This window comes from Bos javanicus, chromosome 16 (assembly GCF_032452875.1).
Source record: "Bos javanicus breed banteng chromosome 16, ARS-OSU_banteng_1.0, whole genome shotgun sequence".
In the NCBI taxonomy this organism is placed as follows: domain Eukaryota; kingdom Metazoa; phylum Chordata; class Mammalia; order Artiodactyla; family Bovidae; genus Bos; species Bos javanicus.
Window position 1 is genome coordinate 30,764,859 of NC_083883.1, and position 14,264 is coordinate 30,779,122.

At 35.6% G+C, this 14,264-nt stretch overlaps 1 protein-coding gene across 11 annotated transcripts in view; it reads right to left on the reverse strand.

The window, feature by feature from the left end:
• Positions 1–14,264, reverse strand: part of CDC42BPA (CDC42 binding protein kinase alpha) — a 297,280-nt gene that overhangs the window by 111,717 nt on the left and 171,299 nt on the right. For all 11 annotated transcript variants that reach the window (XM_061382427.1, XM_061382422.1, XM_061382424.1 and 8 more), the window contains exon 11: positions 7,476–7,598. In XM_061382427.1, the coding sequence (XP_061238411.1) occupies positions 7,476–7,598 (123 nt within the window). The remainder of the gene's footprint in view (positions 1–7,475; positions 7,599–14,264) is intronic.

The window sequence follows — 14,264 nt, forward strand, 5'->3', positions numbered from 1 at the left end:
TTTCATAGACTCAGAGCTGAAGAAACCAGCAACCCAGAAATTCTAACAGAAACAGAGAATAAAGGCCCAAAGGTTACTCTTTGTAGCCAAAGAACCAAGTAAGGGGCAAACTAGCAAGACAGGAAAGTTTTAGAAAATAACCACTCTGCTCAAGTTAAACACAACAGAAAGCACTGGGGCCCCATGCCCACCTATGTCATACGTCAGCCAGGGACAAGTGAGGAGCTAAATTCCCAATCCAATTTCCAATTGGGTATGTGCCCAAACACACCTGAGGGTAAGTAGAGAAGGGAGAGCAGGATTTTCAACCACCTTGGCTGGTAACAAGCCTCTTTTCACACAAGTGTCAGTGAAAACTACAGGGAGAACCAGGATGTCCACCCCCGACCCAGCAGTAATGACGATCTTCCCCTTCTCCCTATTGGGGTGCCATCAGAAAAGAGCTTTCACCATCGCCCAGCAGTAATAAGGCCACCCCTATCATAGTATTAGGCAGTGGGCTGGAACTTCCATTCCCTTCCAGGAATAACAAGGAGCCCTTCATTGGGTGTCAAAGGAGGCCAGGTGGGGAAACTGGATTTCTACCTCCACCTGGCAATAAGGAGATGGTAACCTCCTCTCCATTGCTGGAGTGGTGTCCAGAAAAGCCAGCTAACGTAGAAGGTTAAATAAGATCTGCTGTCATTAATCAAAACCACTCATCCTACCAAGAACTAGAAAAATCTCAATTTGAATAAGAAAAGAAAATCAATGGATGCTGACACCAAAATATTTAACAAAGATGTTAGAATAATCTGATAAGATATTAACACATCTATGATAAAAATGCTTCAATAAGCAATTATACACATATTTGAAACAAATGAATAAACAGAAGACCAGAGCAAAGACAAAAAAATCTCAGCAAAGAAATGGAAGGTTAAAGAACAAAATGGAAATTTTAGACATTAATAAAATAAAAATCTTGACAGGTGGATTCTGCAGCACAGGGGAGGTGTCAAAGGTGTCCGTGAACTTGAAGATAAAACAACAGAAATTGGCCAATCTGAATAACAGGAAAAAAATAAAATAAAATAAAATAAAAAAAATGAACAGAACCTCTGGGAGCTGTGGGATGATTAACAAAAGATCTTACACCTGTGTCATCAGAGTCTCAGAAGAAGAGAAAGTAGGCAGGTCTGTAAAAGTACTTAGAGAAATAGTCTAAAAAATTCTGAAATTTGGCAAGACTGATAAACCTAAAGATTCAAGAAGAACAAACACAAAATAGAACAAACCCAAAGAAATTCATGCCCAAACACATCATTAAACACAAGAAAACTAAAGAAAAAGAAAAACTGTGCAAGCAGTCAAGAGAAAAACACCTTGTGTAAAGGGGAAAAAAATACTCAGAATGACAGTGAATGTCTCCTCAGAAAACATGAAACCTAGAGGAAGCAGTATGGTATTTTTCAGATGCTTAAACAAACAAACAAAAAAGCTAGAAAACTTACAATATAGACTATGTCCAGCAAAAATATTTTTTAGGAATAAAGGGAAAATCAGGACATTCTTTGATAAAGAAAAACGAAGAGAATTTGTTGGTAGCAGACCTTCCTTTAAAAAATAGTTAAAGTCTCTAAATAGAAAGCAAACAACAAAACAAGGAATTCAACAATATCAGGAAGAAGAGCATCATATAAAAATATGGGTAAATACAATGGAATTTTTTTCTCACCTTAAGTTTTCTAAATTATATTTCATAGTTTAAGAAAACATAACCTTGTCTGATGTGCTTCTAAAATAGCTGAAGAGGAAATAATTAAAACAATTAAATAATAAACCGAGAGAATAAGTAGCTGTCATCAACATAAAATAGATTGTAATATGATATTTTATGCATGCCTTATGGAAATCACAAAGCAAAAATCTTCAGGAGCTACACAAAAGAGAAAGAGAAGGAAATCAAAGCACCACTATGGAAAAATCATCAATTCACTGAGCGCCAAAGAACTGATGGTTTTGAACTGTGGTTCTGGAGAAGACTCTTGAGAGTCCCTTGGACAGTAAAGAGATCAAACCAGTCAATTCTAAAGGAAATCAACTCTGAATATTCATTGCAAGGACTGATGCTGAAGCTGAAGCTCCAATACTCTGGCCACCTGATGTGAAGAACTGACTCATTGGAAAAGACCCTGATGCTGGGAAAGATTGATGGCAGGAGAAGGGGATGACAGAGCATGAGATGGCTGGATGGCATCACTGACTCAATGTACATGAGCTTGAGCACACTCTGGGAGATGGTGAAGGACAGGGAAGCCTGGCATGCTGTAGTCCATGGGGTCACAAAGAGCTGGACACAACTGAGCAACAACAGTAACAAATGAAGTCAATAAGAGAGGAAGCCTGGAACAAAGGAACTATAAAATTGTCAGAAAACATAAGATGACATTAGTAAATCCATACCTACTCAATAATTACTTTAGATATAAATGGATCACATTCTCCAATAAAGACCTCAAGTGACTGAATGGATAAAAAACCAATACCCAACTACCTGCTGCCTATGAGACACACATAGGCTCAAAATGCAGGAATGGAAAAAGGTATTCCATGCAAATGGAAACCAACAGAGAACAAGGGTAGCCACACTTTTATCAGACAAAATGGAAGATAAGTAAAAAATAGTAACAAGAAACGAAAAAGGTTATTATATAATAATAAAGGGGTCAACTCATCAACAGGATACAATAATTATAAATTTCTATAACCCCAGTATTGTAGTGCCTAAATATATTAAGCAAATGCAATAGATCTGAAGGGAGAAATAGACAACAATACAATAACAGTAGGGGACTTCAGTGCTCTACTTTCAACCATGGATACACTATCCAGACAGAAAATCAATGAGGAAACACTGGACATGGCTTATATTTCAGACCACTAGGACCTAACCAAAAAATTCCAACCAACAGCAGCACACATACAGTCTTCTCAAACACTGGAACATTTCTTCAGGGTACATCAAGTTAGGTTACAAAACAAGTCTTAACAAATTTAGAAAGACTGAAATCATACCAAGGAATTTTTCCAACCACAAAATATGGCACTAGAAATTACTAAAGAGAAAAACTGGAAAAATTCACAAAAATGTGGAAAGTAACACATTCCTGAGTAACCAGTGGGTCAAAAAGAAATTAAAAGCGGAACTTCAAAAAAAATCTGGAAACAAATGAAAATATAAAAAATATATCAAAACTTATGGAATGCAGCAAAAGCAATTCTAAGAAGGAAGTTCACAGCATTAAACACAGCAAAACAAAACAAAACTCAGGACACCTAGCTTTACAGGTTAAGCAACTAGAGTAAGAATACTGAATTAGTAATCAAAGTTGTCCCGACAAAGAAAAATCTAGGGCTTGATGACTTTACTGGTGAGTTCTACCAGACACTTTAATAAGAGTCAATGTCAGTTCTTCTTAAACTCTTTCAAAAAATAAAAGAGGGAGTACTCTCAAACTCATTTTACGAGGCCAGCAATACAACAATTACGCTGACACCACAGCCAAAAGCAAAAATCAATAAATGAGACTACATCAAACTAGAAAGCTTCTGCACAGCAAAGGAAACCATAAACAAAATTAAAAAGCAACATACAGGATGGGAGAAAATGTTTGCAAATCAAATATCTGACAAAGTATCTGTGAAAATCAATAGAAGCCTCACTAAAATGGAGTTGGGAGGCCAGACGGGGGAAACTCAACACAGACCTCTCTACATCAATTACAGAAAGAACTGTCAATTATAGACAAAGCATCAATTACAGGCCCCAACGGGAAAGACAGTATATCACATCTCGTACAAAAAATCAACTACCCCAGGAACTCAGCCAATGAGAAACCATCATCACCCTAAACTCTCACTTTTCCCCAATGAACTTTCATTCAAAACAATCTTTCTCAACTTTCTCATTTTTCTCTATAAAATAATGTTCCTCTACTTTGTTAGACTTGGCTATGGATTTTGCTGTGGCTTGCTTGCCCTATTGCAATTCTCTGATATTCCCAAGTAAACCCATTATTTTTTCTGGAAAAATAACTGACTTTTATTTTTAAGGTCAACAAGTTAATAGAGACAAATAATCCCATCCAAAAAGGGGTAGAGGAGCTAGAGACATTTTTCTAAAAAAAGACATACAGACAGCCAACATGAAAAGGTGTTCAACATTACCAATTATCAGGGAAATGTAAATCAAACCACAGTGAAACATTATCTCACACCTGTCAGAATGGCTGTCATCTAAAAGATAAGAAATAAAAAGTGTTGGCAAAGATGTGGAAAAAAAGGAACCCTTTTGCAGTACTGGTGGAAATGTAAATTGGGGCTCCTACTACAGTAAACAGTATGGAGAGGCTTCAAAAAATTAAAAACAGAACTACCATATGATCCAGCAACACTACTTCTGGTATTTATCAGAATGAAACAAAAACACTGACTTAAAAAGATGTGTGCACTCTCATATTCATTACAGCATTATTTAAAGTAGCCAAGACACAGAAGCAAGCTAAGTGCCCACTGATGGATGAATTGATAAAATGTGTGTGTGTGTGTGTGTGTAACAGAATATTTTTCAGTTATAAAAAAATAAAAGAAATTTTGCCATTTGTGACAATATGAATTGGACCTTGAGCACATTATGCTAACTGAAATCAGACAGAGAAAGACAAATACGGTAAAATCTCACTTATAGTTGGAATCTAAAACAACACCACCAAACCGAACTCATGGATATAAAGAATACTGGTGGTTCTAAGAGACGGGGTGCAGGGTATATTAAAGGAGGGAAGATGGTCAAAAGATACAAACTTCCAGTTATATAATACATAAACACTGGGGATGTAATGTAAAACACTGGTGTCTACAGTAAATAATACCATACTGTATATTTCAAAGTTAATAACAGAATAGATCTTATAAGTCCTCATCACACACAAAAAAAAGAAAATTGAGACTATGTATGGTGATGGAAGTGAACTAAACTTACTAAGGTGAATATTTCACAACATATACAAATACTGAATTGTTATGTTGTACATCTGAAACTAACATAATGTTACATGTCAATCATATTTAAAAAAAACAAAAAAGGAAAAGCAAACTAAAAACTCAGAAAAAGGTAATACAAAAAAGGAGAAAAAACACAACAAAGACCAGTATCTCTCATGTATACAGATTAAAAAAATCCTTAACACAATATTGAAAATAGAATTAATTTATAAAAATAAATATACACCATGACCAGGGATATACATTCCAGGAATATAAAGTTGATTTAATATTTCAAAATCAACCGATTTAATTCACCATAGTATAAGGTTAACTAAGGGAAAAAACACATGCTTATATCAATCAATGCAAAAAATATATTTGACAAAGTTCAATATCTATTCATGAAAAACCCTTAGAAATGTAGAAATAGAGGAGAGTTTCTATAATATAAAAAGCTTGATAAAGAGTATCTATAAAAATTCTACAGCTAATATTACACTTAAAGGTGAAAGACTTAATGCTTTCCCCCTAAGGAAAGAAAACCAGGACATCTGTTCTCACCACTCTTCTGCAACAAAGTGCTACAAGTTCTAGCCAGTAAGATAAGAAAAGAAAAAGCACCCAGATCAGAAAGGGCAAAAGAAAATTGTTCATATTTGCAGCTGCATAATGGTCAGCAAAGAAAACCCCAAGGAATCTTAAAAACAAAAACAAAACCAAAAAACCCTCCCAGAACATATTAGTGAGATGCGCTGTGCTGTGCTTAATCGCTCAGTCGTGTCCGACTCTTCCCACCCCATGGACTGTAGCCCGCCAGGCTCCTCCATGGGGATTCTCCAGCTAAGAATACTAGAGTGGGTTGCTGTGCCCTCCTCCAGGGGATCTTCCCAACCCAGGGATTGAACCCAGATCTCCCGAGTTGCAGGCGGATTCTTTACCATCTGAGCCATCAGGGAAGCCCATTAGTGAGATAGGTCCATGTAAACAAGTTTTCCAAATCCGTATCACCTCTTTGAAGACACCTTAGTAACCATACTATCTGGTGCCTTGTGTTCCACTGCTTTTTTAGTGCCATAAAACTTAAATATACTAAGTGCTACATAATGTTTCGGTGTTGACATCAAAGTAAATTTTTCTATTTATAATATTCCAAATCTTATTCATTTTTAGAAAGAAAAATCTACAGAAATTTGATGAAAATATTTTTCTTAAAAGAGCTACTTAAAAAAAGAGAACAGCATAAATTATGCTCAAATTTTAAGTCTCCTTGTGTCTTAATATTTTATTTTAAATAGTCCTTTTTATAAAAGACACTGTCAGATTCCTTCTTTTCTTTACTTGTTTTGGCCTAAAACCACTTTTCTAGAGAGGTCTGACTTTCCTAGCTAAAACAGTATCTTTTTTCTTCCCTCTACTCTCTCTTTCTCTCCCTATACTTACTGAGATCATGTGATACCTTTAAATCCTGCAAAAGGTTCACTCACAGAACAAACCAAAGACGGAACAGTCAGTAAGACTCCATTGATCAGGCAATGAGCCCTCCTCAGCTCTTTATTTCTCTATCCTCATCTCCACCCATTCCACCTGCTTCCTCATTCTGCTCTAGCCACACTGTCTTCTTACGTTTAATTTGAACTCACAAGGCATAGTTTTGACTGTAGGGATTTTGCACTGGTTGAGCTGTCTTCTCGGATCATGTGTTTCCCATTTAACTGTCTGGTTAATCCCCTTTACCTTTTTCAATATTTTGCTCATGTGGACTACCCTATTTAAAACAATAAAACTTATCATCTTAGACTTTAGACCCACTCTCCTTATTCTCCTCTATTTGTAAGCACTTATCAGCTTGCAACATACCATATCATTCACAAAGGTGCATAGTTACTGTTTCATGTCTCGTGTTTGCCCTTCACTCCAGTAAGAATTTTTATTGGTTTGTTTAGTACTGCATCCCAAGAACATAAAATAATGCCTAGTACATAAATATTTATTGAATGGAATAAATGATGAATAGATATAATAGGCATATCAACAATTATCATAATTAATTTCAATTAACTTCAGCAATACACTGAAAAATGAACCACTCATTTAAATGCTTTGCCAGACAAGTTTCCACTAATTATTCCAAACTAATAGGTCCTCCCCAAAAGTCATGTTTTTTCACTTAAATCTGGGTAAGGTGCTCCTCTTTGTGCACTCTCCATGTACCTGTGTTTATCTTCTGACCTTTGTCGACGTACTGCAAAAAACTATTTCTTTATCTTTTTCCAAGACCAAAACATGAGCTCCTTGACAGCAGAGCCATTCTTGTTTGCTTTTCCCTCACTGGCATACAGCTCACATCACTTAACACATAACAGGTACTCAATAAATGTTTTTTTGTGTGTGAATAAAACACTTAAAAATATCTACTAAACTGAATTAATAATGAATCAGGAATTTACCTCTTACTTGTTTCCTTAGTTTTTCAATTTCTTCTTTTAAGCTTTTTATTTCTAAATCTTTGCTTGCTGTTAGTGGACCATCAGCAGTTGAATACTGCAGAGCCTGGACAGTCTGCGTTGACTCTTTAAAAAAAGAAAGAATGAGAAATATACCCACATTCTAAAATTGAAAAACTAATGCCAATATATTTCTTTTCTAGGGAAATCTTTACTTAATTCAACTGGTCAAAGCATCTACCCACTGACAAAAAAAGCATGTAAACAGATTAAAATTAAATCACAAAACTCCACTAGAGTTATAATGTCACTAGAATTATAACTATCTACCTTCTAATATAGGTGGTCTTCAGTTTTAAATACTGTTGGTACACTCTGCCAGTGAGTCGACCATTCAGTTCCCTTTCATCCTAGCATAAACTGTCATCAAAATGTATGTCAGGTGATATATGAAAAACTGAATCTGGTGTATGAAGAGAGGTTTAAAGATGTTAATACAAAACATGTAGAAGAGCTGGCCTTCCAAATGTCATGTATGAAAATGGAGGCCCACCTACAGATGACTTGGTTCATCAGCTTAGCTAAGATAGGGATAATTATTTTAACTTGTTGTTCTAATTGAAAGATAAAAAGTACTAAAGAAGCATTAAATATAGTCAGGCATATTTCCAGACACCATCAAAAGAAAAAAAAGAAATGGTCCTACAATAATTATTCTGCCAGCTCATGGAAAGATCCCAAATAGTAAATTTCTACCTCATCATAATTTTTTTGTTAGCACAAATCATTACTGATCGCTTTAGATTACTAATCTTATGCACACATTGCTTTAGGTAACCTATTACTTATATACATATATTACTTATTTGTAAGACTCTGATGCTGGGAGGGATTGGGGGCAGGAGGAGAAGGGGACGACAGAGGATAAGATGGCTGGATGGCATCACTGACTCGATGGACGTGAGTCTGAGTGAACTCTGGGAGTTGGTGATGGACAGGGAGGCCTGGCGTGCTGCGATTCATGGGGTCACAAAGAGTCAAGACATGACTGAGCGACTGAACTGATCTGAAAACTCCAAGGGACTGTGACCTTCAGAAGATGGAGATTTTCTAATTTATATTCATCATCTGTATAGAGAACAGTATCATTATATTCACATGATGGTGGTCCATATTTGTTAATTTGAATTAAAGGTGTAAGATACACCATATTGTGCATTCAATCACGACCTTTCACATCCAGTATTTTTTACACATTTCTTTTTCTTTGGTTTCAAAAACATATTAAAAATTGGTACATTCTGTATTTATTATTTTTAAAAAACATTTTTTCTTTTTTTAAGACATCTAAGTTGAGAGTAGAAAATGGGGAAGCATAAACGTATCCACTGGACATTAGGTGGTTTTTTCCTTCAACAACCCCCACACTGCAGGGTATGGAGGTGCAGGAGGTATCCTTGTTCCTCTTTGCCATCTCTGTCCTTCCCATAAATTCCAGATCTTCTAAAATGCCCATTACCTGTTTATCATAGTTACCCACTGTCCTTCTTTTCATTACAACTCTTTTTATTATTATCTTTAGTGACTTTAACACAAAAGAGACAACCTATCCAGCTGGCTTCACAGGCACACACATCTGCTATGCAGCCACTATTAGGGCTGTTTACCCAGCAGCTATTCCTCTCTCCAGGTGTTTTAATTAGCGGTCAGGACTTTGAAACAACTATTATTAATAAAGAAAACAAATGAAAAAGTAAACAAAAAATGGGGAATTTCAATGGAGAACTGAAAACTGTAAGAATAAAGCAAATGGATATTCCTGAACTAAAAGAGACAATATCTGAAATTAAGACTCATTGAATGGATTCATATCAGAACAGATATAGCAGATGATAAGACAAATGAACCTAAAGGCAAGTCTGTAGAGAATTAAGCACAAAAAAACCTAACAATGGAAGAAATAAGACTGAGAATAAAAGGAATAAGGGACACAGTCTAAGATATATGTAACTGGAGTCCCAGAAGGAGAGGATATTGTGAATGGAGCAAAAGAAATATTCAGAGATTATGAACAGAATTTTCTAAAATTGATGAAAGATATCAATCAAGTATTCAGAAGCTCAGTGAATCCCAAACAGGATTTACATTAATACAAAGAAACTTTACCAGGCAGATCATAGCCATCCTGCTTGAAATTGAAGTTAAGGAGAAATACTTAAAAACAGCTAGAGTATATTTAAGAAGCCAAGACTAACAGCTGACTTCTCAAATATACTGGAAATCAGAAAACAATGCCATGAAATCTGTAGAGCACTGAAAGAAAACACCTTCCAAGCTAGAATTCTAAACCAGCAAATATTCTTCAAAAATGAAGGCATCTCAGACAAACGAAATCTGAGTGATTGAGTCACAACACATGTAATCATAAGAAACACTAAAGGAAATTTTCAGACTAAAGAAAAAAGGTTCTGGATGGATACATGGATCACCAGGAGAAAATAAAGAATACAAAAAGAGTAAACATGTGGGTAAATAAAAAGCTATTTTATAAACAAATGAGTATAAAGCAAGAATAAAATAAAAGTATTGAAAGGTTTACAACACAGAAACAGGTAAACTATAAAACAACGACATAAAGGGCTGTCATAAGGGTCTGATACTGTTTGTGAAGTGGTAAAATAAAACTTATTTAAAAGACATGTAAGACCTAATGGAAAAAAAGGGAGCTGAATATTGACTGAATATTCAATATTCAAATAGACAGTAAATATATGAAAAGATATCAACCTTATTACCTACAAGGAAAATACAAATTTAAAATCATAGCAAAACTCCAATATACAGATATCAGAATGGTTAAAATTTTGAAAAGCTGACAATATCTAGTTCTGATGGGGATATACAGTAAGTGAACTCCGGGAGTTGGTGATGGACAGGGAGGTCTGGCGTGCTGCGATTCATGGGGTGGCAAAGAGTCAGACACGACTGAGCGACTGATCTGATCTGATCTGACACAGATATTCAGACCATTTCATCCAAGGTGTTGTTGAACATTTGAGTTATTTCCAGATATTGACTATTTTAAACATGGTTTCTGTGAATGTTGTTATATATTTCTTTTGATGGTCATATGTACTTATTTCTCTTGGATATCTACCTAGCAGTAGGATTTCTGGGTCATGAGATAGTGTATTTTCAGCTTTAGAAAATGTTGCAAAGAGTTTTCAAAAGTGATTAATTGTATCAGTAGTTTCGCTAATAATGTATGAGTTTCACTTACTGTATCATCATTGGATAATTTGTTTTAGTATTTATGTACAATATAATACTATACTAAGCAGCAGTTTTAAAAAAGGACACACTACTGATATACACATAACATGGAAAACCCTGTTATCAAAAAAATAGACACAAAAGACAATATACTGTATGAACATGCATACTGTATGAAATGTAGATACTGTATGGCTTCAAGAAAAGGTAAAATTCATGCTGAAAAATTCTGAATACTGTTTAATTCAGAGTTGTAGGTTACAAACTGGGAAGAGAGCATGATGGAACTTGACGCTATGCAAGAAATGTTCTATATACTGATTGGGGTGGAGGTTACATAAAGGTACACTAATACAAACATTTATACGGAGTACACCTTAGAATGCTTGTCCACTTTATGCATATCACCATTTAAAAGTCAAAACTGAGTGACATCAGTGTCACATCCCTGTGAGTCATTCCTTTTTCCTCCCCACTTCAATTTACAATTAATTGGATATCCACAGCTGAATAAAAGTGCTTCTGCACTGCACCCACATCTGAAAGTGGGTGGACTGGACCTTGGAGGAGGCTGCAGATCCAAGGTACTGGCAGCAGTGACCTCTCGAGCAGAGGAGGTAGAAAGTGAAAGTGATGAGTGAGAGCAAAGTGACTGTGATGAGGGCCACAGCTGGAGGATTTCTGAAGGGGAGGGGGAGGGTAAGAAAGGAAAGAAGGCAGGCAAAGAGAAATGAGGGAATGCATTTCCTGCTGTCTGTCCACAAACCTCTGGGTTCTTCCACCAAAAAGGTCCAGGTACCAAGCATACACTTCCTAGACTCTTCCAACAGCTTTTACCATGCACACACTCCGAACTTTAGTGGTGAGTCAGCTTTGGGAAGAGAAACCCAAAATTTGTGCTATAGCGCCACCTTTTGGAAAGCAAAAGAACGGCTTCTGATTGCCAATCTGTTGAATTAAGGGTCAAAGGAAAACTTCACCTAAAAAGAAAGGTGTTTGCTACTTCAATGTTATGGCAGAGACACATTTCATGAAACACTATGAAAACCCATGTAATATAGTATCCAAAAAGGAAAATGACAATTTTCTAGGCAACCGTCTCAAAGATACAGAATACTGCAGTATTTATTATTTTGCAGAATTCAAAATAATTACAAAGAAATTCAACAAGCTACAAGAAAACACAGAAAGGCAACTCAGTGAAGTCAGGAATAAAATTAACGAATAGAAGGAGCACTTACTAGAGAGACTGATATTACAAAAAAAGAACAAAACAATAATCCTGGAGCTGAAGAACTCAATAAGTGAGAGGAATACTGGATTAGAAAGCACTGGGAGTAGAACAGATCAGATGGAAGAAAGAATAAGCCATATGGAGGACAGGAATTGAGAAATGATTCGGGTGTAAGGGGAGTGAGAACTAAGTTTTTTTTTTAAAGTGAAAACTGACAAGAATTATCAGACTGCATTTAAAAAGTAAAAATAAGAATAATAGGTATACCAGAAGGAGAAGAGATGGAGACAGGGGCAGAGAGTTTATCTGATGAAATAATAGCTGAGAACTTCCCAAACCTGGAGAAAGAACTGGACATACAATTCTATGAAGCTAATAGAACACCCTGCTGTCCCAATGAAAAAAGATCTTTTCTAACACATTTTAGAATGAAAACTATCAAAAGTCAATACTAAAGAAAGAATTTTAAAGGTAGCAGGGGAAAAAAGAAAGTATCCTACAAAAGAATCTCCATTAGGTAATACGCAGATTTCTCAGCAGAAACTCTGCAGGCCAGGAGAGAGCAGAATAACATACTAAAAGAATTGAAAGATAAAAGCTCCTAGTCAAGAATACTCTACCTGGAAAAGTTATTCTTCAGATATGAAAGAGAAATAAAGGTTTTCATAGACAAATAAAAGCTGAGAGTTCACCACTGCTACAAATGCTGAAAGGCATTCTTCAAGACGAAACAAAAAAGATGAAAGTACACAAGGCTCTGATCAAGGTAACAAATACAGTCAGAATTAGAAAACTGGAACTGTGTTTTAGAATAGTGTGTTAATTAATTATAGCATAAATGTTAAAGGAAAAGAGCATTAAAACTTACTATAGCTACTACCATTTGGTAGCAAATTCACAGCATAAAAAGTGATCATTTGTGACATTTGTGAAGGGATGGAAGATAATATTTCAGAAAGCAAAACAAAGTGAGTGTAGCCATACTTATATCAGACAAAATATACTTCAGCCAAAAACAGCAAGACAAAGAAGGTCATTATAATGATAAAGGGGTCAACACATCAAGAAGATATAACAACTGTAAATATACAGGCTCCAAACAGCAGAGCACCAAAATATATTAAATACTAACAAACCCTAGGAGAGAAACAGACAACAGAATAATAGTAGGGGACTTCAGTACGCCACTCTCAGCAATGACAGATTATACAAACAGAAAATCAATAAGGAAATGTTGGAAATGAATCATCTTAGAAAAATAGATTTAACAAACATATATAGAACATTCCATACAACAGCAGCAGAATATACATTCTTCTCAAGTGCACACAGAACATTCTCCAGAACAGATCATATGACAGGACAAAAAACATATCTTTACAAACATAAAAAGACTGCAATCACACCAATTATCTTTGCTGGTCACAATGGTATGAAAATAGAAACTGATAAAAAGAGGAAAAGTGAGAAGATCTACAAACATGTGGAAACTAAACAACATACTTCTGAACAACCAACGGGTGAAAGAAGAAATGAAGAGGAAAAAAACTCAAAACTAATGAAATTGGAAATATGACATCAAATTTGTGGGATGCAGCAAAGCGGTTCTGAGAAGAAAGTCTATTGCAAAAAAATGCATATATTAAAAAATTAGAAATATAGCAAATAACCTAACTTTACATCTCAAGGAATTAAACAAGAAGAATAAATTAAGCCCTTGGATGGCATCACTGACTTGATGGACATGAGTCTGAGCAATCTCCAGGAGTTGGTGATGGACAGAAAAGCCTGGCGTGCTGCAGTCCATGGGGTTGCAAAGAGTTGGACATGACTGAACTGAACTGAAAGTTAGCAGAAGGAATGAAATATAAAGTTTAGAGCTGAAAGGAATGAAACAGACAAGAAAAACTACAGGAAGGATCAATCAGATTAAAAGCTGGTTGTTTGAAAAGACAAACAAAAGTGACAAAACTTTCATCTAGACTAAGAAAGAAGAGAGAAGCTTCAAACAGAATTAGAAATGAAAGAGGAGACATTACACAGGATGCTGCAGAAATACAGAGGCTCATAGGAGACTACTATGCATAACTGTATGCCAAGAAATTACATAACCTAGAAGAAGTGAACAGATTTTTAGAAACAAAACTGACCAAGACTGAATCATGAAGAACTAGAAAATCTGAACAGACCGATAATGAGTAAAGAGATTGAATCAATAATCAGAAACCTCCCAAAAAGAAAATCTCAAGACCAGATGGCTTCACTGATGAATTTTACCAGTCATT